Source organism: Meleagris gallopavo, chromosome 4 (assembly GCF_905368555.1).
Source record: "Meleagris gallopavo chromosome 4, MGAL_WU_HG_1.1, whole genome shotgun sequence".
Classification (NCBI taxonomy): domain Eukaryota; kingdom Metazoa; phylum Chordata; class Aves; order Galliformes; family Phasianidae; genus Meleagris; species Meleagris gallopavo.
The window spans coordinates 60,233,463-60,260,603 of record NC_139407.1 but is presented as its reverse complement, the minus strand read 5'-3'; the positions used below and the strand labels follow the sequence as shown (position 1 = coordinate 60,260,603).

General features: G+C 37.4%; 1 protein-coding gene across 7 annotated transcripts in view; it reads right to left on the bottom strand.

The window, feature by feature from the left end:
• Window positions 1–280: 280 nt before the first annotated feature.
• The window catches only part of SORCS2 (sortilin related VPS10 domain containing receptor 2), a 537,034-nt gene continuing 510,173 nt past the window's right edge, over window positions 281–27,141 (bottom strand). For 2 of the 7 annotated variants that reach the window (XM_085223524.1, XM_031553294.2), the window contains 6 exons: window positions 25,960–26,085; window positions 22,834–22,933; window positions 21,529–21,631; window positions 13,055–13,212; window positions 10,772–10,851; window positions 281–10,429 (listed from right to left, as the gene is read on the bottom strand). In XM_085223524.1, the coding sequence (XP_085079650.1) occupies window positions 10,406–10,429; window positions 10,772–10,851; window positions 13,055–13,212; window positions 21,529–21,631; window positions 22,834–22,933; window positions 25,960–26,085 (591 nt within the window). In that variant the 3' untranslated portion in view covers window positions 281–10,405. The remainder of the gene's footprint in view (window positions 10,430–10,771; window positions 10,852–13,054; window positions 13,213–21,528; window positions 21,632–22,833; window positions 22,934–25,959; window positions 26,086–27,141) is intronic. The other 5 variants (XM_085223526.1, XM_085223525.1, XM_085223527.1 and 2 more) reach the window with 5 other exon arrangements.

Sequence of the window (27,141 nt, the reverse complement as noted above, 5' to 3'; positions counted from 1 at the left end):
ACATTCAGCCCTCAATTCAGTAGAGCACTTATTTCAGCTGAAACTGCACGGTTCCCCTCTCACCACACAGTGTCACCCTCATACCAGTTATGCCACAGCTGAACTTCACAGCAAAAGGAAAAAAAGAAAAAAAAGTCCTGCCCTGATGTGCAGGAGGAGGGAGCTTTGCTGTATGAGTGCTGCCGATGACTGACAAACCCAAGCACACAAACTCTGTGGAGTGGTGAAAACATTTCCCCTCCCATAAGCTTCTTCCAAAGAAAAACAACAAAGCGACAAATAGTTTAGAACCAAATTTTATTAAAGAAAAACCTGTAGTGCAGGTTCTCAGGACAAATGCATACCTTTGGATGCAGTGGAGTACACAGGTACGTATACAGTAGTCTGCCTGCTACATGTTTGGAAGCTGAAAGAGACTGTGATAAACTGTACTGCACAGTTCATCACCATCATTAAAAATTGCCAAAACCTTGGTTGTGGACCACTAACAGATACTTGGTTATGTGTGTGCACTACGTATTGCACAAGACTTTTGATTAAGCTATTATTTGTGCAATAGAATCACAGTTAAGTGTTACATTAAGCATATTCAAACATATATTTGATTTTTTTCTTCTCAAAAACAGCACATCACTACAAAACTGCCATTAAATGTTACATATTTACAATAATATACAAATAACACTTTTCCCCGTTTATGACAATGCACCAGTTATTCATCTCATTCTTCCCTCGAGTCCTGATACCGTATACAAAGAAACCTAGACATGGTTTCCCGAAACAAAAATAGGAAAAGGCATGTATGGATTTTGCAAATACTAAAATGTGCAAAGGCAGAAGGAGAGGACTACAGCATACTGAATACCACTAAGAGTGTTTGTTTGCATGGATTGCAAGGGAAATCTGGTCAGAAACACAGTGTTAAGCATTTAGAATCCTATGATTCCATGATTTTCCAACATTAAGGTTGGAAAAGACCTGTAAGATCATCTAGTCCAACCATCCATCTACCACCAATATTGCCTATTGTACCATGTCCCATTTGTTGAGCGTATTCTGAAAAAACGGGTGCAAGTAGTTAAGAAATGTAGTTGTAATTAGTTTGTGGGCATACAAAATACACTTATGCTAACCACCAGAAAAAAAATTCCAGGTGAAATCAGCTGTGTGCATATGGATACAGAGAGATGACAACTGCAGCTACATTTTAGATTCACCATGAATGAATACCTTTCTTCTGGAACACAGTTTATCTGACAAAGTCTGTGAATCTGCATGGCCATAAATTAGGGTAGAATTTGACCTCACAGTATGAAATGATGCTCCACATGAACAGCAAAATGAGGATCACTCTGCAAAACTTCACAAGTAGTGTGCCAAGTTTAGCTCTAATTTTATTGGCTTTTGTATCTTTGCCAAGAGTACATTGAAGATACTGAGTTTGGTTAAATCAGCCTTTGTTCCCCACTTCATTCCTATGGATAATAATATACAATAATACAATAATATATTATCATATATATATATATATATGATTGATTTGTCCAAATCGAGAAGGAAAGATTTTGGACCCACATGTTGGAACAGAGAGAGATGCAGTGTAGATATGACAGCATTCATCCTTTAATCTTAAAATGGAAAATTCTCCCATTCCAATTCTCCTTCTTTCTTAAATCTTTCTCCAATACCTAGTCCAGGACGAATTTATATCCCTAGCACAGATTCATGAGTGCAGAGTTATGATCATACAATCATCGAATTGTTTGAGTTGGAAGAGACCCCAAAGTTTCATCTAGTCCAACAGCTCTGCAATGAACAGGGACACCTACAGATTGCTCAGATGCCCAGAGCCCCATCCAGGCTGACCTTGAGTGTCCCCAGGGATGGGGCATCCATCACCCCTCTGCGCAGTCTCTGCCAGTGCCTCATAATACCAGGATACTTTAATTTGGGTGAGGAAGGGTAATACAGCTGATGTCTTCTAAAACCCCATTTGTGACTTTCTGGTGTGATATTTTTTAGAACAACTTTTTGCTCTTGCAAAGAAACACTTATACGGTAAATCAAAGTAAGCAAATAGAATTGTGAAAATAAGTGGTAAACAAAGCACAAAAGGTGGAAGCACCCCACAAGGTGATCAAGTTCAGCAGCTCTTCATAGCTGCTATTCCTTTGCAATTTTTTTTCTTTTTTCCCTCAATCACACCAAATAAGATAAAAATGAGTAAATCCCCTTTTGACATCACGCCAGCTGGCTGGCAGAACCACAATCAGAGAAAACTAACTCAGACGAGGCTGAGATGAAGAGGGGAGAATTCTTTCCTCCATATGATTAGGTTTTCACTTCAATGCCTCCTGCCCTGTGGCAAATGTATCTTGTGCCATGCAGCCATGAAGAAATAAATCATAACGTGCCAGTGACAAATAAGGAAGGAGCTGTACTCAAATGTCTGGTGTGTATAGGAAATGCAAGAACTCTCTGTACCTAAAACTAAAATTTCTGTTTACATGTTCAGTAAAGTCCAGTGTCTGGCATTTACCCTCAGGAGTACTCTGCCTACTCACCAGCTCCATTCATCCTCTCTAAATTTTATAAAATCACAGGTCATATAGGGATTCTAGCAGATCACATTTAAGCATTTTAAGTCCAATACACATCATTAATCCATAAAATAACTCTTCTCCCTTGCCTCCCAGCTCAGTGCCATGCTAAGGAGGAGCACCATTAGCAACTGGCCTGCATTCATCTCAGAGGTAAAGCTGCATTGGAGCTGCCTCTGAAGCACATATAGATGCACTCTGGTTGGTGGGAAGCAAACTCTTTTCCGTGTACTTCATACGTGATGGTGCTGTGTGTCTGATCTCTCTAAATTGGTAGTGCTGATAACTTGGCATTGTCATGGCCCTGGTGCTGCAGCAATTTAGACCTATGGTTTAAAAGCTCCGTATGCATATTGAAAATGCATGCTATTACAAACAGCTTAAGGAAAATATAAAATCAAACACTAATGGCAGAACCATACAAACTCTTAACTCTGAAACTCTGCCTTTCTCCCTGCATTTCTCTACCCTGTATAACCTTGTGCTCTTCTCCCTCCTGCACCTTTGTTGCATACCTTCCTCCTCTAACCTAGGTTCTACTCTACTAAAGGACCTCCGAGCTTTACAGTTAAGCTATCTCAATCATCTCCAAGCTTCTACAACAGGAAGAATCTGCCAAACCTATCCAGTGACTTTTAAATTTGCATTTTACTGGTCTTGAGAGAAAGCCATTTGCCTCTGCCTTTAGGAAAGGTTGCATTCAGACCTGTCTCAACAAAGTTCCCAAAAAAGACTGACCCCTGCTGCTCCTCCACATAGCAACAGATCCTCATTATTTCACCTATTGTCCAGATTTAGAAGACTGGTGCAAACATCGTATCTCATCCTCATAACCTGAAATGAGGCAGGAGGAGATATTTGAGAGATTCTGGGTACAGCTGTCTATCAGTTAGATACATTTCTTCCACTGAAGGCAGACAGTAAGGTCAATGTATACGAATGAGAGAGAAAAAAAAAATGCTAGTTACAGGTTCATCATTCCTTCAAGGAGGACAAAACCAATCCCAATCTCAGACAGAAATACCTGCTCTCTGAGCCAAAGAGCTGGAAGAAGGGCTTGAAAGGCAAAAGGATCCCTGAAAGATTTTGAGAATATGTGAGCCAAAACTAAATGTGAAAGTATTAAAGAGTTGAAAGTGAAAAAGAGACAGAGAGAAAGGAATGCAGAGAGCCAACATGCAGGGAAGAAAAAAAATAAAGAGAATAGAAATTCAGATAAATTTTTCTATATAGTGTCACCCAGTACTTATTGATAAGTTCCAATCATTAAATGATGCTGGTCATCTCTCCAAAAAGTTCAGCAACTCAAACAACAAATAAAGAGAGGAGTGCATTTACTAGCAAACAGAGACAGTAAATTGGGGATTTTCCTGTTTCTGATGACAATCTGTAACTGTTATCATTTGCCTGTCCTTCTGTGAACCTGGTACATGGCATTTAAAGTGCTCCTTTACTTTTATCACTTGTGAATTGCCTATGGGCAGGAGTGATGTTTGGGATGTTACACTTCTCCCACTATGTAGCTATGCCTGTTTGCAATCCATAACAAGTTGCCTGTATCAGAAACCACGTGGATACAAATCTGCTGTTCTTCTGTACGAGCAACTCTTTCACCACTTTAGAAAGATTTACTTCCTAAAGTGTTTTAACTTAATAAGCAAATGGTGCGAATGAATGCATATGTATATATTTAAAGAGAACAAGCCAATTTTGCCTTTTGATCTGCAAGATCAAAGTCAGTTTCAGTAAGAAATTAACAAAAGTAGCAAAATGCGGACAAAACTATCAACAAATAACATAGAATATTAGATATGCTCAGGAAGTTTTTTGGAATGCCTGAACTTATTGATGATCAATATATTCATCATACCATTAAAAATACAGGCAACCAAAGCATACAGTGCTGCACGTATTATTGCTGCCTAACAAACCTTTATGTCCACTGCATTGCAACAAACTGGCATAAAAATGCAAATTCTACAGAAACTCAGAAATCAAGTCTGGCTAATAAAGCTCATGTTTATGTAATGTTTTCCAAGTATTGCAAGAAATGATTTTGAACTGAATTACTTGTGTTAGGGAAAGAATATACTTTTCAGAAGGACTACTAAATATCTTTCCTAAAAAGAAATTTCACCTAAAAGGAGAGGCAAAAGAATGCAATTAAGAATATATTTGAAGAGAGATTATTAAAAATGGTAATATTTGAATATAAACCATAACAGCTCTTTGATAAGGATTTTGTTATGTCCAGCATACTCATAGCCTATCACTGCCTGCAGGGCTGTATCATTACACTTCTGAAGGCATGTTTATAAGCCTTTCAGTATTTCTTGTCCTAAATACTGTTTTCCAAAAGAACATCACTGTTAGTGGCACAAAAAGTATCTGGAAATAGTAATTATGACAAACCTAAAGTTTAAAAAAGAGAGAAAGACGAAAAGAATGTAAATATTCAGTTAAACATAGCTCCAGAATTCATATTTTAAGTAATTTGCTACTCCATTTAACAGGAGGAAAAATTCAAGGCCTAAAGACTTAAAGAAGTATGACCTTGCATATTACAAAAACTGAACCCAACTATCCAACTTGCTGTATGTACATCAATTCCAGGAAAGAAAGAAAGAAAGAAAAAAGAAGAAGAAGAAGAAAAAAGGGATTTCCAAAAGGAATATATTGTTTTGGCTTCAGACCATTCTGAAGTATTATTTGTGCAGATGACCAGTCTTCAGTCCCCTGATGGTATGTATCATCCTCTGCACTTTATGCAAAATATTTGAAAAGAAAATAGAAAAACTTATAAATGAGTCCATAGAATGGCTCCTGTTCAACTCTGAGATGGGTCTGTTGTTGGCATGGTGAAACCCTTCTGCACTCCTGTCTGCTATGGTAGCAAAATGTGGAAGAAAACTGCAGAGGTATGCCAGCCTGCAGGGCTGACTTGTAAAGGACTATTTAAAAACAAAGAATGCATAACTTGACATTTGTCAAAGACTGCAGGGCTTCAGCTCTTAATTGCTAAAGCTAACTGGGGGTCTGAGGTACTTCAAAACTTGTCACTTGATGATTGTACCTGAAAGTAAGTGAAAAACATTATACATGTAGCCATGAAAAGAATAAACACTTAAGCAGCATCAGAGGGCTAATCCTGAAAGCAAATAATGAAAACAAATAATGAATATGAAAATATAGACTTAATATTCTGAAAGCACTCTAAGCAGACTCTCTAACTACTTCTAGGCACTTAAATGCTATTCTAATGTGAGTTTTAGAAAGATTTTCACAGAGAAGTGTGATTAGGCTATATGCCACTCTCAGAAAGAAAAGTAGAAATATGCAATTGAGTCTAGAAGAGGGAAAGAAATGTAGGAAGGAACGTTAGGGACAATCTGGGATACCCAGTAAAGTTCTACATCTCAAAAGAATATATTTATAAAGGTAAATGGTTATAAATTTCTTTCTGATGGTAAGCCAGAATGAAGATGGAAAAAAACAGAGCAGTATCAATCAACATACAAAAAACAACTCTAAATGTAAATGATTTGGCAATGAAATAAAAAATTTTAGTCTGTTTTTCCCCCAAGAGCTTCATCAAAAAAAACTTACAGCACAGTTTCATAGGAAACAAAGGGAACATCTTCAACTGAAATTGTCATTAGTGTTACTGACTTACCAACATCATATTCGAATTTACATAACATTAAAAATTCAAAGCATATCAGAATCACTGGTTTGTCATCAAAAACTTACTGCAAACAAATGCATTTCATTTCTTACAAATGAAAAAACGCAAGTGTGTTTGTGTAAGGAGGATAGAAACCAATGCAGTTCCATTCTGCTAACCTCTATTAAAGAGGCAGCATAGAGTTATAGAGTATTCCCACTAACGGGATTTCTCAGTGACTTAAATACAGATAACCAACATAGTAATGTCACCTGAAATCTGCTTTGTACTTTGAACTGATAATGGCAAACCAGTGATATGCCTTTGTTTGTCCAGAGGACAATCATGTAACAAATTGCCGTATGAGAACAAACACTTCACTCTTCCCACTGGCCAAGGGAAGCAGAAAACTCATCAAGAATGATATAATTCAATGAAAATATCTTCACGGAGTTCAAAGAAATTGGATGCGAATTGGAGCTATAACAGCAGCTTGCCTCAGGCTCACACCGTCTATTTCTTCACAGTCACTTCCACCACCCTCTTTAAAGGGTATTAAAGCAGACATTAGCTTGTATTGCTTTTATTCTTAAGAAATTAATTTACACTAAGGATGGGTGTGTGTCACTAGATATCTTTGGGCATTTCTGAGCACATTATCTGGACAGATCACCCTACAGCCTTCTCAAACAACCAGTGTCAAAAGGAAAACCACCGCTAACAGCTATAAATCTTGATGGCTGTGGAAGCATGCTTCATATCAGCACTCAGTGGAGCATTCTGAAAAGTACTGGGTGTTTTTGAAATTGCAAATAGGTTCGATTTAAGAACACCACAAGTTCTAAATGATAGAATACCAGTTTTGTTGTTAGTGGTTTTAGTACAGCCCACTGTCAATATTGATAGAAAGCACTGTACCCATTAATATAAGACTTCTGACCATGTAACACTGCAGAAAAGGAAGTTTAAGATACTGGGATGCAAATTATCAAGATCACAGCCAATGCTGCAATGCTACTGCATAACAATATGGCCCAGTAACAGTTTTCAAATCAAATTACAGTATTTTTAACAGTTACGTACCTGTTTGGATTATGGACATTTTTACAGTTACGTATAATTGCGCTTGGTTTCAGTAGTCTTTAAATAACAGCAATCATTATAAGTAAAACAAAGAAGGAAGACTACTAATATTATGTACTCGTGCTGAAGGTCCTGAATAAATAGTAATCAATTTAGCCTCACAATACCCCTGTGAGGTTGGTAATTACCATCAGTTCCATTTTACAGGTGGGGAAACTGAGGTTACAGGTCAAATAATTTGCCCAGAGTCTGGGTACAGAATCCAGGTGTGTGAGACCCATCTTCCGTTTCTTAGCTAATCACCCTTCCTCACTAACAAACTTAACTGGAGTGTGTACACACACTGTGTGTATTCATGTGTGCACATGTGCCTGGTGTTTATGCAAAGAAAGAACTCTGTTTCTGTATATGCATGTAACCAGACTTATGTAAAGGAGATACACATATATATATATATATAAGCATTTTAAGGCGTATATACATATATATAAATCATGGACATAGTGCAAGAGATTCAAAACCTAATACTAGAGATAATTTTCATTTAAAGATAAACAGCAAATGGGAAAATAGGGATGGTATTTTCTCAGTTTCAAAATAATTCATTTTTAAAGTTATTCTTGCCAAAGAACTAAAGGCTTACTTTATTATCTGTTGGATATTGCTAATACAGTTATAACAATACTGACAACTCTTTAGAAAACAGTGCTTTTAAGACATGACAAACCAACCTCGCAGGAGTGCTGCATGAATCAAATTAATTAGCACTGAAAAACATTATTACAGACACTATATTGTGCTAAGTGTTAATTAGAGTACCGAGCGCTTAAATATTCTACTCTTTTCCAAAAGACTGCTGTTATCAGAGACAAAAATCACCCTGTTTTCAATGTATGAAAGTAGCTGCTAAAGAACAGATCAGATGTGTGGCCCCGTTCCAACAATGTCCTTACTAATCAGACAAAAGTGGGAGAGCAATTTCAGTGCTTGGATCTCCATCTCATTCCTTGACCAGGAGACTAGTCCCCTACTCACTTGCTCCATGCCCACTTCAGATTCATTTCACAGGAACAAGCAAGCTGTTTGCAATGCTATTTTACTGTCTGTTCCGACTCATTTTCACTAGAGAACACATAAAAAGCTAGAGAGAAGGGGAAGCCTCTGGTGCGACCAAGTTTCCAATGCACAGCACATTCTATATCACACTTCTCTTTGAGAAATGCAGACTCAGTTCCACGTATCATCTTGGATTTATGCACACACTTGTTGAACACAACAGTTAGCTAGAGGACGGCTTCTCTCTGGGTCAGTTTGCACTCCACCACTATGTAGGCAGAAATTTTGGAAAGAAGTTTGAATTTATTTTCCTGAGGACTCTGCAGTATTTTTCAGAATCTTTAATTTTTTCATCCAGGTCATACATGAAGTTTCTAAACAAGATTTTCTTGTGCTTTACACATACATCCTGTGGGGTTTCTGAGAGCCCACACTACTGCACTGAATTATGACAACCCACTCTGCTGCATTTGACAACCATATCCTTTAGGATATCCACAGCTATGCAGAAGAATGACTCCAATGCACGGGCTAATTTTAAGACAGTTCTTTTGTGTCTTGCCAGCATTCATTATTTACTGCTTGTTTACTCAGGCAGATACAGTTAGCTACCTGTAATCCCCTGCACACAAGGTGGTGTGTGAGCTTGTCACTAGCATCGGCATGACATTCAGTGAGTAAAGAGCTATTTATCCTCTACTGAAGGCAAAAAGTGAAGAGATTATGTAGGTTTCCAAGAGAAGAGCCCTACTTAACCCCCTGCCCAACCTGCAGAAGTTGGGACCACTGCTGTGGTGGGGCCCGACTGACACCCTGTGGTGAGAGAAAGGAAGCACGGACCTGATACCACGGATACAGGCCCTCCTCGTGCCCTCTGGTTTCTCAGACCAACACAAATGGAGAAGTCTGGGTATGAGTTTGCCCATCCCTGCCTCCAAAGTTGAAATTCCAAGGGAAGATGTGGGTAGGAAAGGGACTGCGCTGTTCAAACTGGAGGAGGGCTCTCACCTTCCCAGCATCTCTGCCCTAACAGAAAGTCTTAATAAAATAATCCTACAAAGAAAGAGACCACGAAGACGTATTTACACTCTAAGGAAATTTAAAAAGAGACAGGCCATCAGCACGGGTTGTTACATGATAACTGCTCTGGCAGCTGTCATTATCCTAGAGGTGCTCACTCAGAAGACAAGAGGAGAGCAACTGAAATGACCGTCCGTAAGTGAAGGCACCTGGTATGGGAAAAGCTTCACGCTGGTGTGTTTATCTCATACATGGGTGAGATTGGGGGAGGTACTGGTGCTGAAGGTTTGTCAGGACTTGATACACTTAAAGGAGTGTTATCCTACAATTATCAGATAACCTATTTAGCACTTTACTTTGTTTAATCCACAGAAGGGCCTGGGCCTAAATTTCTTCGATTGTCTCACATGTATTTAAGTTAAAAGCTTGTACTTACTAGGAGCACATCCAGCTCCTTGCTCAGTCCTCTCCCAGTATAGAACCAATGCTGTTACGGCCCTCTGAAACCATGTCATGGAGACCAACCAGCACCTGTTCTGGTCCAGTCATGGTTTAGAAATCACCTTTTCAAGCTGAAGAGTCCCATCCTTCTGCTGAATACCTCAATTACAATTATAATTAAAAAGTTACAGTCAATTCTTCTAAAAATAAACAAAGAGAACTAGAGCTTATACAGGAAAGAAAAAAGGTGGCATTGAATGTGCCCAGGGCTACACATTTGCTACTGTAGTTTGAATAACACATTCTCAGGCCATTAGTGAACACAAGATGTGCATCCTTCTCCACCAGTATCTGACGATGGACGTTTTTTTCCACGGGACTGTTAGGGAACCTTCTCTCCACCAGCATTTACAGCCATATTTGTAATTTTGTGACATCACCAGGGAAAAATAAAACAATACAGAGAAGAGTCTTTCGGTTTTTGCATTCAGCTGTAAATATCAGCTAACCAGGTAACTGTGCATCTCTCTGGAGTTGATGCTCAAAACCACGCCTGAGTGATTGCCTATGAAAATAGAGGGAAGAAAAAAAAAAGACATTAGTGTATTTCAGGTACTTCACAAAAATCCCCTTTTTATTGCAGGGACAAGTCAATCACATACACAGAGAATCTTTATCAAACAACAGATCAGGTGAAGGTTTGTGCAACAGCTCCATGTACCCTACAAGATACTTTCACCTAAAGCTTTTGCTCATGGTGGTGAATTTGTGGTGAATTCCTAGGGTTTCTATCCCAGTGACAGCATAAGTTGGTTCCCTTTGCAGCTTAAAAAGGTGTAGTTGTCTCGAGGGGTGCAGGTGAGGGAGGAGAATGGCACCTGAGGCATCCATTCAACATGCCACTGACCTGGGACTGGACACTGACCGGCATCAGCAATAGGGGAACTCTGTAGCTGTTCAAGTTGCCACTTCTCCCAGAAGGAGTCACTGCAAGGTAATGGTGTTGAGGAGTCCCAAGGTGGGGGTTGCGATAAAGTAGGCAACATAAAATATATAGAAAACAAAAAAAGTGGATGGGTGAGTCTGGAAATATTGTACTGCAGAAAGTCAAAAGTTACGAGAAGAGAGAACAACAGAAAGCTAGGCCTGCAAAACCCTGCTGTGCATGGAGCGGAGGTTGTTACAGACCTCTCCCAACAGGGAGGGAGAAAGATCACCAGAATTAGAAGGGATCTCCACAGCATAGGAACCTTCTGCAAATAATGTTGTAAAACAGAATTTTATATAAAGCACAGATTGCAACGTTTCGTACTCTACCCAGATAACATAGAACAGGAATATTTTCTTGGCAATAGTAAGTGATACAGGACCTAGTAGAACGTGTTATAAGTAACAAAATGGTACAGCGAGCTGAAAGACAGTTTTCTGTCTTAAGTACAGTCTTGTGTCTAAAAGCTGAAGCTGTACAGTAGCTGATGAATATAGATGATTAGGATCCACAGAAACGAACCTTTTATGCTCTGCTGGAAAAGCTTTTGGTGTTGACAACCTGGCAGAAGCACAAATCACCTACCTCAAGAGCTGCATTTGCTAACTGTCTTAAGTTTCACCTCAAAACACTGTGATCTTGCATCCTTTAACCTTAACAATACTCTGCCCGGATACATGATATTTTTTTCTCTATGTAAGGAGTGTAGGATCAGGCTTACGTAGCCAGCAGAAGCAAGTAGAGATTATTTCCAAATGTGTCACAAATGAGGGTAGATTTTCTTTATTCCAGCATTACTAGCTCCCTTCTATAAATAGGCCAAAAGGGATTTTCTACCATTTAAAGTTATATTTTTTCACATTATTGGAAGTGTTTGAATGTTCCACTTTAACAGAAATGTCTGCACGGACTTCATAAGCATTCAGCCTTCTCTAAAGATTCTGGAGATAGGTTGATCAAACAATTTTAACAGAGACTTTGTTTTCCAAGGTTGTTCTTGGAACTAATTTCAATAGAGTCAAGAGTGCAAAAAAGGTCTTACAAAATGTGAATGAAAACAGTGATACTCATACACACTATTTGTCAGAGAATATAGAGAAATATACAAAGACAACAAAGCAGGAGGGTAGACGCTTCCATTGTACTCTAAAATAATATCTCCAAGAACCTTGACGTAGCATGAGGTTCAGCAAATGAAAAAGAAGATATATACAACAAAAAGTAAAGGTGAAATCCACATCAAAGAAATCTCTCTTCTCCCATGATTCTCTTACCTCAGGGTACCTCTGGCCCACCTAATATAGATGCCCTTCTGTGGGTTCATGAAAACATTACAGTTGCCAGTTACACCATGAAAGGATTGTCACAAATACCAGAGGCTTTGGGTTATCTGATTTATTTTCGTAAGACTTGTACGAATGGAACTGGAGAGCTTTTTCCACTGTCCTACACTTTTCAAACTACGACCTGAACACACTCTGAACGCAATGGTACATTTTACAGGAAATGAACTTAACACATCAGTACTCTACGCTACATTAAAAATAATCACAGGGAGCCAGGATGTACACTTCTACCTGACAATGAAATCATTTGCTCAGAGTTTCACAGAAAGTTTGTCTTAAAGGTTCTTTATGGCTACCCCATGAATACTAGTAAATTAACAGCTAAAATAGGAAGGCTCATAATATTTTTAATAGAGGAATAAATTTAATGTTTTTAATAATGAAAATTTTAAATGCCACTGGAATATAATGGCAAATATAGCAATGGATAAATATAGCAATCTGAAATAATGGAAACATTGACTCTACAAATTCTACTGACATACATTTGATTTTCTACTATTTCAGAGGATTCTTGAGCTAATTCAAATGCTATCAATTATATCCTGTTTTATGAAATATATTTTCTCCCTAAAATTGCCTGAGAAAGTCTCCTGACATTAAACTCTACTGCCTCTGTACTTGTGCTTCTGTATAGCATGCTTACTCATACATTAATCTGTATTACAAGCAAGCAAAATGAAGATAATTGAGATAATACTTAGTTAGTGGTGTGCTACTTTTTCCCAAATCTGAACAGAAAATGATTATGAGAAAAAAAAACAAAAAAAACAAAAAAACACAAAGCTAAAATGAAAATGAACATCAAGTAAAAATGAGTTACTTACAAAAATATATGAACTAAAAATGAAGTTACCTCTTGCGTTACCTAGCGTTTGAGAGTCCAGATCATCATCAATAAACTCCTCACCCTGGATGATGTTCTGGGTGTCCTCACTATGATTAACAGGGCTTGTCATCTCTTGCTCTTTTTCATTGTGCATCTGGGCATAGACATTCCTGCCTGGTAGTTTCCTAAATAGGACAAGGAGAAAAAGTCCTGTGATGGAAGTCCTTCATGCCACACACATTTTGACAACAGAGAAGACCTGCAGCAGCAAGAAGTTGTACTAGAATCACACAACAGGACCAGTCACACTCTTCCTTAATTTTATGTTCCCAAGTTAAAGTTATCAACTAATTATTCTCAGCCACAGTTTTATTTAACTGCCTCACAAGGATGCTCAGGGCAGTGTAAGACTTAAGCATCAATTCTTCTTACTAAGACTGACAGGAAAAAAAAAAAACAGAAACAACTAAAAACACAGAAAGACTATTTTTAGAAAGTAAAGCAGTAAAAAGACCCAACGGGCATTTATTCCTGGTTTCAGACAGGTTTACAAACATTAAAGCTGAGTCACAATAAGTCAGGCCCACCTCCTCAGACAAGGTGAGCTAGCACTGGAGGTTAGTGTTCAATAACACTCCCATACTGTACTAGGGTTGAGGGGAAAGAAGCAGGAGAAATCCAGCAAATAGTGAATGAAAGGGAGCAGAGGGTGACACACCAGAGTCCAGGAACAAGGGGTACGGAGTAAGAAGGTAAACCAGCATATGAATGGGAAAGAAAGAAGACGTTGCCTCCTTGCAGGGGAATCTGGGTAGAGATAAGCAGGCAGCATTGAAGCAGTACTGGGAAACGATGGATTAGACCAAGCTTTCTATGGAAGACAGTGTTTAATTCCTCCACTTTGAACTGTGTCTAGAAAAACAGAAAGTATGCTACAAAATGGCTCTATCAGTTTCAATGGATGATTAGCACCATAGCTGAACCTGGAAAGCTTTAAAGAATAAAGAGTTCTTAACTAGATTAACTTATGTGAGAACTGTAAAATCAAAAAGGAAGAGATCAGAAGCTTCTAATTTTTGCAACAGAATTTATCGTTTAAACATTCCTAGTCAGCCATGGCCTTTGTTATAGCTTTGCTATCTGAAATCAGCTTGGGCACATGAGGGCATCCTTTGCTGTTCATCAAGAAGATACTTCTGATTAGGGAGATGCAGGCTGTGAGCTCTGTTTCCATGTAGCAAGCAGCAGTCTGACAGCTCAATCATTGTGACAGCAGATCATGGCTAAGTCCACTCTCAAACAGGAATCATTACAATGGGCAGACAATAACAAAAAAATGGAATATGAGGTTGAGCTGCTGAGGTTAAGCTGAAGTTTCTGCTGTGCTCTTTCAGCTACAGTGCAAAGACAGAGAGATTGACAGTAATTCTTGGGTCTCTCTCTAAAAATGACCACCTTCTCCTTCATATTTTGGCAGCAGTACAATAGCAGGAAAAATAAATGTGTTTCAGTGCTTTGGCTTTCGAGTTTAAATGTTATTTCAGAAGAAAGGTTCTATTTCAAGTGGCACCATTTTAATTTGAGTTAAAAGTTTCTGCAGCATCCTGATTTGATAATAAACTTTCAATACATCACAAATAATTACAGTAAACAGAAATTGCTGAACTGAAACATGAATGGAAGGGATTTTCTCCCTTTGACTAACCAAGAGATGAACTGCATCTTCTCTATCTGTACCCATGTATGTACACATACCTACTATATAGCCATATGCATACACACACACATATATACATATTTATATATACATATACACATACACACATATACATATGTACACATACATACACACACACACAGTTTGCTCCCATTTATTTTCATGGAAACTGCAACAGCTATAAAGAACACAATAACCCTATTTAATAGAGCGAATTCTTAGCTACCAAATACTCTTTTTCAACACAGCTATGAACAAGATGAACAAGGAAGAGTCTGCATCCTTGTGCTTGTAACAATTTGCACGAGCACAGATGACTCACTGCTCCTGTCACCACTGCTGAAATGCTTTACCCACTGCCTCACTGTACTCAAATCCACTGTTTGGTCTCTATAAGCATTCAGTAAGCATCAATGAATGTCCACGAGTGCCATTTTTTCTTCATGGAGGAATTCAGTGGCACACCTTTCTTTCATTCACACTTCCACATCAGATGTCATTTTGTCAGACTTCCTCTGCTGCCATCTGCCACACGGCAACAAATGTAATGGAATACTGGCAGGAAGGTTCAACGTCTACTGCCATACCACCAACATTCACCTCTAATCCTGTCGGCCAACATTAAAAAAATTACTCTCAGAGCAGCCTTCATATATATAAATCAAATATTTTATTGCTTTATTTATAAGCAACACAAAGAAAGAAATCTAATTGGTTTTACTCTTCTGTACCTCAGTGAGTACGGAATAAAATAAAGCACAGGTACAACCAAATGCAAATGACAGGGATGGATAGAATATTTGATATCACAGTGTTAATCTGGTATTTGAGCAAATCTGAGGGCTTCTCCAACACTAACAAAGCCAATTCCTGCATCACTCTCTTCCCATTAATTGGGTTAAAAAAGCCATTGTAAAAGAAAGGAGGACACACCTCATTACAAAACCAAATACATTAGGTAATTCACTGTGATTTTTTTTTTTCTCTAGGGCCAGTAACTTCAGACAGTTTATTATATGTCTGCTAATGAAACTAGTCATGTGGAAAACAATATTCAGCTCAATCAGACCTGCATCCAATCTGTCAAATTGCTCTCCTTTCAGTCCACCACCAAATTCCTGTGGGAAACAAAACTCAAAAGAATGTCTTTGCTGCACATCTGCAGAAGTAGACATATGTTTCCACAAGAACTGGGGGATTTTCTCAAAGCTGTATTTCTGACAAACTTCAGACGCATCAATGGCATTATCAAGATATTTTTGACATAATAAAAATTTTATCTACCTCAAACCCATATGTCACACCAGACCTTTACAGCAAGGACAGCTGCTAATCTGACTGTTATCTGCCTGGATTTTCTAAGGCTGTAGTATGTGCCTGAAACCAGGTCAACAGGGTGCATCCTTTGGTATAAATCCTGAAGCCTCAAGTTGTGTATGTGTTAAAATTTACTAGCCTTAACACATCATCCCAATCACCATCACCCCAATACACACTATTAAATGCGCATGAATGAAGAAACTTCACAAGTTCACATGTAAACATTAAACTCATCATTGTTAAGAGCACTTCTTTATGGGTTATGAATAAAAGGAGAAAAGGCATAAGCTGATATTTCTCACTCACCTAAACCTATAAGCCCAGTGCTGCTCAGTGTAGATCCTTCATGGAAGGTATAAAGTTCAGATACTCAGTGTAGTATCTTAGATTCTAACAAGGAATATGGATGGGAGGAGGAACTTTACAGGTCTTGTGTAGGCATACATAGGCATTTGACCTTTATTCACGATAGAGATCTCTACATGTTTCATATTGGTTAAAGTTTTACAAGGAGAAAGTTCCACCAGACTCAAGAAAATGATAGTACAAGTCTCTTTAACGGGCATTTTATCACGTGCCAGATGTTCTGTTTACTTGGGACAACCACACTGTGGGATGAAAACAGGATGGGGATGCCGAATCTTTGCAAAAGATAGGTCTGCTTCTGGCAATTTTCCAGTTGCTCCACATTGATCTAACTTGCAGGAAGGAAGCTGCTACCTCTGATTATACAGAAAAAAAGATGTGTGTACCCTGATGTGCTTTGCTCTTCTTAAGGAAATAACTTGTGTTCAGTCCAATGTAACTGAAGTAGGCAGAGCTGAAATGCTTGGGTCTACATAAAAGATTACTGTGAAAACATGACAAGACATGAAATGTGACCCAAGAGATTACTATCAGCAATAAGAAAATTGAAAGCACATTCGTAAGAACAGAGAGTAAAATTATGCAATAGTTTATTTGGGGGGTTACCCCTCAGCTGTAAAATGCATGTGCTTTGCCTTCATCGCTGGAGACAATTATCTCTGCTGCACAGGGCTCCACGGTTTACATTTTTAGCTCCTTTTGTTTTCTCTGTAGCATTTTATTTCAATCATGAGGAAGAAGAAATATTCATGCCTGCTTTGAGGACCACAAAAATATGAATGGGTAACTTAATTCTCTACAAAACTAATGAATATCCCAGCACATGGGTTTGACTGACCCCTTCAGGTCACACAACTTTTAGAAGATATTTGAGAAAGCAATTGGCTTACTGCATTCACAGATTCTAACCAGTTCATATCAGAAACTGCTTGCACTTAAAACTGTTAAGCAGTATGAAACAGCAGGAGGGGGATGAGATATTGATTCCTACTCATTTAAACTCCCTAGTTTATTTGCCTTTCAATTCCCACCTTGTGGAACAAATACATGGCTTCACTCATTTTCCAGAGGCTTGATTAAGTTTCTGTTTAGTTTAAGAAACAGGAACATATTCACTTGGCAAAATACATAGAACAATGCCTCATGCTTCTGAAATTTAAATAAAACTAATAACAATAATAATAAATTAAATAGAATATTTTATTGTGGTGCAGGCTTTACTATGTTTGGATTAATGTTCAGAGGAATGCCTTCTTTGTGCTTTAAGGCACTCCTGACTTACTCGCCTCTTTCATTTTGGAAATCTTTTATACATGCTATTACTTTGATTTCTGAGGAAGTTTTTATGAAATATTACAGACCATTAAATTAGTGCCTTTATATATATATATATATGTATGTATATAAAACTAAGTGGCATGGACTGGGACTAAACTTGCTCTCATGGAACATAAAAACAGTATAAGCAAGGTGGGGGTATTCTTCAGAGGCTGAAAATGAGATAGTTAGTCAATGAGGCAGAAAGTTAACAGTTCTGCTCCTCGTTGTAGAAATGACCCAAGAGGAGGTTCATTTACCAAAAGTGGTGCTAGACAGTCCCAGGAATAAAAAAGAATTACACATAAAATGATATAAATTTAATTGAAGTAGACTCACAGAGATTTATGAAACACAGCATTCAGTTTTAGGGTACAGGCAGTAGTTTGCACACAAATTAAAAGATGAATACTATCACACACATTTAGGGAATAGAATTTTTTACTGTTAACCAAGTAAAATTCCTAAGCAGAAAAACCATCTATCTGCTCGGGATTGATTAATCCAATGTACTGTTGTTATGCAGAAGTAAAAAATAATAAAAGAATGATTTCACAACTTCCACTAGTAACATAATGATTAAATGGCAGCTTTTATGTGGCTAAAATACAATTTTCCTTTCCTCCGCGTTGCTTAGTTCAGACAGTGCTATCTGCCTTCTCTATGTCATTGCCCAGGGCCCCCCAGAGAGGAAGAAAAGAAGGAAAAAATCCTTTCTGGATGACGACATGAAACCCATAGAAAATATAAACATTGTTTTGAAGGGAATAGATGATATGTTCTTTTACTGAACCAAATTTAGCAAAGATGGGATGGTATAGAAAACAATATATGCAGGTCTCTGATCTGTTTAAAAAAAACCTGAACTGATTTCTCTAAAATATTTTCCAGCTGTTTCATACTGTTCTGGTCAGAAGAAGCAGCTGTAATGCACTTTACCTGGATAGTTGAAGCATACTACTGAGTGTTGTAACATATTGTTTGCTTGAGGCATCAGACCAGTGATTTCCATACTCAGAAAGGAAGAGCAAAGCAAAGAAAAATTATTCTTGACTTATCCAATATTCATGCTTGCTGCCATGTGTCACAGCCATAGCAAGTTTTAGCATCTTACTGCCATATACTGAAAATTTCCCCTCAGAATGTCTAAAACAAACTTTGTTCACTAGCAGGATCAGACTGGAATCATAGAATATCCCAATTTGGAAGGGACCCGTAAGGATCATAGAGTCCACGTCCAAGAGTCAGTTTTTAGAAAATATCAACATTAAAAATTAAAAATTTATTTTTCATGTACTGGGCAAATTTTTTCAAGTACCAAATTTAACGTTGAATAAAGAAAAATCCTTTGGGCTGGCAAAGAAAGATAGTAATACGAGTCATGTTTGTGCAGCCTTTTCTGGGCAGCCTGGATTTCCTATTCCCAAGGTAAACTGCAAGACCCAAACAGTGTAATGATAAAATTAAGATTCATAAACCTTTCTCTGATTCTGGAGGAAGAAAAGGAATTTTAGCACTTTTTTGAAACGACGATCAGGCTATCAGTTACATAACTGAAAGGAAAGGGCCACCAAATCTGTTACATTTCTGCCTCAATTTTGTGAATCATACATAAAAATTATGGACAGTATTAACACTTCAACGCATTATATATTTTTGTAATTCCTATGTGGAAATAATTAGTATTTATATTTTCACGTGTTGTCTGAGGGCTCAGAAAGTGTTATTCCACTGAAATTATCTCATAAACTTGAACGATTTTTGTTAAATATAGCCTTCTTTCAGCAAATTAATTCTTAATATATAGGCATTGACAAGCCTTCATGCATTGCAGGTTGGCTTATAAGTAATAAAAGACATTTCAGTTTCATAACCTCAGTCCCATGGGCCAGTTTGTAAACTTACACATTCGGTTCCAACATTAAAGGGATTGCACTTGTAAGTAAATACTCCATAGGGATCTAGCAATTTAATTTCAGTCTTTATAAACACAGGAAATATTTTTTTAAGGGATTAGACATTTGTGGGAGAGGAGTTCATGGGGAACAGATGGGGAAAAAGTGACTTTTCCAACTGAACACATAGGCTCTCAATATTGTTTGAAAACCAAATTGTATATAAAAAAAAAGATGCAACTAGAAAAAAGTAATCTTGAAAAAGCTTAGGAGAAATGATTAAAAATAATTGTGCCAAATATCTCAGGAAGAGATACGATACAGACCAAAACCAAATATTCATCAATGGCAGGAGCTACTTTCAAGCTACAGAGAAACATTTGAATATGTATCATATTTCTCCTCACTTGCACCCCAAATTTCAACCCCATGAAATTTAAATGCAAATGATTTTCACAAATTATATATGGAAGTGTGTGAGACATGAAGGCTCAGAATCTGCAAATAGTACTGTAGTTTCCTCCTTAATAAAAGCTCTATTTATAAAGAAATGGCTCACTGAGCATTTTAAAAAGGACTCAGGGAAAACACTTCTTTTTTCTTCCTTTCTTGCATATTTTATACTTCTTTTGCCATGCAGTAATTGCGCCTGTTATTTAATTGCTCTCATTTAAGAGCTAATAAAAGATATAAGTCATACTGCTTTCAAAACACATCACAAGCAAGTTTTATGATCCCATACTACAAGCAACAAATCCTGCATGTATTGCTACTGAAATAATATAATTACATCACATCAACCATTTTTATGCTTTTTCTTCCCGCAGGCACGTAAAATAGGGAAATGGATTTTTATTTAGTTACAAACAGTCTGATACTGCATTATGTGCTTTGTCCTTTAGAGCAATCAGTCACCATGGGCTCTAAGCAACTAGGATTCTGCAGTAAGAAAATGAAGAGATGCTTGGCAAGGTTTTTCTCTGTTCATTTAAAAATTCTCACCTATATAGACTCCTAGATGCTATTTACTCTTACTGTTATCACAAACTCAGTGCCACATCCACTTCTATAAGGTTACGTTTATTACAAATAGAAATGCATCTTGAAACAATACAACAAATCAATAGAAGGCCTTGCTAAATAAAGATTTTATAATAATGGATGCTTGTTTCCAGTATTATCAAACCCAATAGCTACTCAATGCACCAAAGATATAAAAATACAAAGAAGATAGCCAACGATAACACAAATTCATGAAAAAAGAACAAAATCCTTTAAATCACACATCATCCAAGTAGCTATCATTAAAACCAATTGAGGACTAAAGGTCTACCAGACTGTCAAACACGGGCAAGGTAACTACTGTCACATTTGAGGAAATGTCTCACATAAAGCAACTTCAAAAATTATTTCTACCCTCAGCACACCCCAGTGTCAAATTAATGCTAACCTATTTCCATCACTTTATCTGTGTGGCATTGTCCCAACATTCAAAATGTAACATGTGCAAAGAGAAACTCCTCAGGGTTGTACCTTTTGACAAAACTGCACTGCAGATGTACTTATTGTCCTGATAACTTTAGTTTATTTGTAGCTGCTAAGAGTAATGAGGTAGGAATTAGTCAGGAATAGCATCATCTTTTTTGACAATATTATTTAAACAAGCTGAACAAACTCTCCATAGTTCCCATATTGCTGCTATTTATCTTGGAACACAGCAAGCAAAACCAAACACCAGTGCAGCATCTTCATTTCTAGGTTCAGAAAAAATGTGACTTTCAAAGCAGTGGACTTCAACCTCCCTTCCAAACAACAAACTCTGCTTAGCTGATCTTTGGGTAAGTCCAGATCTCAAAATATGAATGTCATTGATTAAGTTTACTTGCCTTTTGAACTTGTAGAGGATGAAAGCCCCAACTGCGACTAGACAGATAACAAAGAGAACCACAATAGCCCAGTAGCCACTGCCTCCTCCAATTCTTTGAGAGTCTGAAATAAAACATGGAACAATTGCTTAGCATGTCCTCTTTTAGGTCATCCAGATTTTGGGAGATTCTAAAGATATCAAAGGAAACGATGACATATCCTACATAAATACAACGCAAAAGCAAGGATTTATTAATTTTGCAGACGGAGAAACTAGGGCTACGAACAGCAGTTGAGCTCATCAAGGTCATACAATGGTAAAGGCTAGAATGAATGTGGGATTCTTCCAGTTCCAGCTTTTTGAGCTGGCAAATGGATATTAATCCCTTAAGTAAGTGGTTTCCAGTATTGACCAGACAAGGTACCACAGTGAAACTGTAACACGATTCTGCATTAAAGAGACTAGATAAAAAAACTTTAATCTTCTACTAAGAGTTGATAGATAAAGTATCACATCAGTATTAGCATAAATAGATTGGGTCAGTTAAGCTTTTTTCCCACAACACATTCAAGTAAGAGACAAGAATATATTAATAAAATGATACACAAAGACTATGGGACGTTTTAATATGTGGCTGAAGTCAATTTTGAATTTTCTAGTTAAAACATCATTTTAACATAACTCTATTCAAAATTCTCACTCCCTTCAACCAGTTTCAACCTAAAGTGTAAATTCAGAGTTGGAGGAAATAAATGCCAAAAAAACCTGTTTCAAGTGTTTCAAGCAGAGACAAAGTAGATCTTTCAGAACAGCATTAGCCAAGCAGTTCAGCGCTTTATGGGGACCCTACAGGAAGATTCAGATCTGTGGATCCACGTGTGTGACACAGTTTAGCACAATGCTGTGATACCATGCTACATCACAGATGTGTAGAGTTATATTATCAGAGGACTTAAGAAGCTCTGCTTTCTTGGAAGCTAGCACAGATGGTTACTGAATGGTTTTTTTGGAAGCCTGATTAGCTCTTCCCTGGCCATACAGAAAACAGCAAGAAGTCTGTGATATAAATAATGCCATATGACAAAATGAAATTACAGAATAAATATTTATTTGGTGGCGACTGTTAAAAAGTATCAACTAAGAATACACACAGAAACACTATATGTGTGTATATATACATAATATATATGTGTACATATGTGTGTCTATCTATACATAATAAGCCCCAAGTAAATACATGCATTTGTACGTATACATATACTGATATGTAGACTTCCTCCTTAACCCATCTAATAAGCACCCAAAGTTTTATTTATATATTTACCTGAATCAGAGTCTGCTAATGTCACTAAGACCCAGTATCCTCCCCGCAGAAAGAAACTGATGTTGTGTGCATTCAAGGCCTGCTTTATAGCCGCTATTCTCTGAAAACACAAAAGAGAGAATGTCTCACTCTTCTTTCACTCATTCTACTTTGAGAGACTCAATGCTCGGAAAACCACTGGTTTATTGTATGGAGAGAAAGTTAGAAAGCACTTGTCACCGAAGAGCTGAAATCTTAAGAAATTCCATAGTAAAAAAACATGCAAAACTTCACAAGCTGCAAATGCTGAAAAAGTCAAATCTTTAATAGCCCAGTCTGTCTTTCTGCTTAGCAAACCCTTTAAGTTTACGCAGTATGTGAACAGACAGCATATTTGCACACACTGTTGGGTCTACCTCAGTCATAACTCAAACAATGCATAATCCATATTAAAAACTCTATCAATTTTTCTAACCCCATCAAAAGACAACCTGCAATGTCACTTTAGATTTCCTGCTATGAAAAGCAACTGCTATTTCATAATGAACTGCATGCCGTAATTCAAGTCATCTCTTTTGCTATAATGGGATGGATTCCATTTATGTCTAATTTTTAACAACACTCTGCAGAAATATATACATCCATTCATGTGGAAAAAATCAGGATTTCTTCTATTTTTCTCCAATAGGCAGAGCATACTAAAATATGGTTGCTCATATTTTTATGGAGCAGAACCATTAAATATACCATCGTATTCTAGCTCCAGATGACAAACTGGCTGAATTTGCCATTTTACTTCCTTGTGTCTTCAACATGGGTAATTTTCTAAAAGATCAAAGCTAGTTTTACAGTCTATGCCTTATAATTTAAGATACAATTTCCCACAGTATGACGAATTAGAAATATGCTTTATATCTATGAAACCTTCACAAGAAGCTCTTTTTATCATTTTACCAATTATGGTGCTCATCTTTGAGAAGCCTTTGCAGTGTAACAGATAGAAAATAGAAATCTCTGCCATCTCTCTCATGCTATGGAGAGACTTCACAAAGGTTTAGATTCAAATATTCACCCTCATATTGAGGAACATTTAACTTCTGAAACCATTCCACTGACTTTATTAGATATTTCGCAGAGGAATGACTCAGTCTAATGGTGATGTGAACATGGCCCCAGTTATTTTACAAGAAAATTATTCCAGATAACTCTTAAGTATTTATCTTTTTGCCTAGTGAGTGAAAAGAGAATGAGTATGAGAATAATATTGGTTAGAAGCCTTTGAAGTGATGTTGGCACCACTGAAATAGAGTTACTTAATCTTGGTCAAGACTCATTCACACATTCATGTCATACAAGGCAAGAGGGAGCACTGCTTTAGCCTAATCAAACTTTCAATCAGTAAACTCAGTTACTGAGTCTTGTAGCTTAATTTTGAAAACACAGTAATTTCCTGGCAGGTATTCAAGACACCCAACTTTTGCTCTGGTTTTTGCTCAAGCAATTAGATCTTGTTCATTATTTCTCACCTTACACCTGGGTTTCCACCTAGGTCTATAGGAAACACGCAGGTTTGAACCCTATGTGAATAGTGCATATAAACACAAGTTTTCCCAAATAATTTGCAATATATGATTGCTCTTCCTTATGCTACAAAGTAACTCATGGGGTATTTCACACAGAAACAATGAAAAATGGAGACAGCATTGACTATAATTAATTATATTCTTCACATTGAAGCACAACTCTAATATAACAGCTCAGATGTAAAGTGAACTAATATGCATAACATTTTGCACAGAAATGTTTGCGGAACCCAAGAATCAATCATCATCAGTTCATTTAAATTATTAAAAATATCTATTCCAAATATGCTTAGAATAAAGATAAATAATTTCGTTTAGAAGCTGCGCCTCGCCTCTTAAAGAAGTAGAAAGATGCAAGCAATTTTGAAGTGCTAATACTCACCTGGACAAAAGCCAGAGAAATAGCTCACTACAAAAGAAACAACCTATTAAAATTAACTGTTTCCTGCAGTATAACCAGGATTTCAGACTCCTAGGGATTTCCATTATGATTACAGAGGGAGAGAAGTAACTAAGATTTAGGATACATTCTGTGCATTCACACTGTTTTCCATCTACTTCACACTACTGTTTCTGTAAGAAACCTCTTCAGGCACTTGGACAACATCAATACTTTCATTTGGACCTTCACAATTGTACCACAGCAATAATATAAACAATCTATTGATACTGTGTTAGTATGAGAGCTTTGTCTTTTCTACTTCAGCAAACCTTTTGAATACTGTGATCTTGTCTAATAGAGTGGCAAAATGCCCTTCAAAATTAAAAATATCTTATACCGTGACTCTTTGTAACAGGTAGGACTTGAATTGCAATATGCAGGCACAGTCTTGGGATTTGTTCCTTCTCTATAACAGCAAAAGGACAAATAACAAAAACTGTAAATTAACAAGCAAGGGCCAAACAATATTCTGATTTTCTCCAGGTATAGGCTTTTTATTATGGAAGGTTTGGAAAGAGGGGCAGAGAAGTTAATATCATATTTTCATTGCCTTGTTCACTGTATTTGCTTCTTGGCAATTGAAAAGGACATTAGATGATAAAGGAAGAAACTACCTGCTTCACATTCTTCGGGTCAGCTATTACAGATCAACTGTTAAGGTTCTGTTTCTGTTGGACAGAAGTGAAGAAATGGTTTGTCTCTTTTTAGAAACACTTCCTTGTGCTCTACCAATCTTCACAGATTGATATGTCACCACTAATGTTTCTCTTTTTCTGTTTTTTTTGTTTGTTTGTTTTGTTTTTTTTTAAGCATCAAGAGGGATCAAGGCTTACTGCAGGCTATTGTTTAGTAGAATAATTAATTAATCATGTCTTCTTCTGCCTCTTCTCTTCTGTCTCTTCTGGCAGGATTTATTCTTTACTATAAAAGGTGGGGTAAATAGTGCCATACAGGGCAGCCATATCTGTTCTCAGCTTTTACATATCTTTTGTCAGATAGGAGAGAGATCTTTACATAGTCAAGTTATACCTTTTAATCCCACATAAAGAAAAAGTGAGTACAGTCACTGATTTCAAAATGGGATGAAGATTGCTCTAACCAGACATACAGTGTTCTGGTTACCTTATCACTAGTTACACTTCTCTTCCTTTTAGGTTGATTTGCTGGTAGGAGCACGTGCAAGTCCGCAGTTGTGGGCAGACCAGGTTTCACTACTGTCATAAGCGTTTCTTCAGGTATATTGGTTTCCTGTGAAGACAAACACATATGGTAAATTATAGGACAGTGTTCTTCGTATTTTATATAAAATAGATGAGTAATGCTTTGTGAGTATTTAATTCTTTAGCACTCAAATCTCTAATAGTTAGAGTAGATTCCACCAGAAGCTAAAACGTGAGCGAAGTCAAGCGCTAATTAGCTGAAATGTGAGGGGTCCAAGCACTGTTGTCACTTCAAAAAAGATTTAATGGCATCATGGAAAGAAGCCAAATGAAGTGGCATACAGTTTTAGCAAAACTGCAATAGCTCTGTATTTTTTGAGTAACTTCAAAAATAACTCCTAAGTCACATGAAATGTATCGTGGGCCATTCAGTTAGTAGACTTAGATGGGCATGTTCATTATAGCTAATTTAACCTTAGAGAGGCTACTTTTCCTTCTGTTTCTATGGGACAGACTCTCCCAGGGTGAGATCAACAGTACTTAGATTCCTTTTCTGAACCTGGTATGAATATCTGCATCCCTCAATGAAACAAATGCACTGCTTTTCAAAATAGTTTGTGCAATAGTTGTTTTCTAACCCAAATTGCTTCATTTGTTACATAAGTAACTCCAAAAGTAATGCCACCTATTTATTTCCATGGAAACTACAGCAACTACAAAGAGTACAATAGCACTACTGGAGAGAGCAAGTTCTCAACGTTTTGTAAAACACTCTTTTTTACTAATAGCCACCACTATTAGCTGTGCATTTTCATTAGTGATGAACAAAGGCCTGCATGCTGTGCTTGCTATAATCTGCACGAGCACAGATGACTCACTGTCCCTGTTACCACTGCTGAAATGCATCACCACTGCCTTACTGTGCTCACATCCACTGTTTGGTCTCGATAAGCATTCAGCAAGCATTGATGAATGTCACTGAGTGCCATTTTTTCTGCAAGGAGGAATTCAGTGACATAACTTTGTTCCAATCACACTTCCATGTCAGACACCTTTTTGTCAGCCTGCCCCTCTACTGCCATCTGTCACATGGCAACAAAATGTAAGGAATCTTGCTGGGAAGGTTCAACCTCTTCTGCCATAC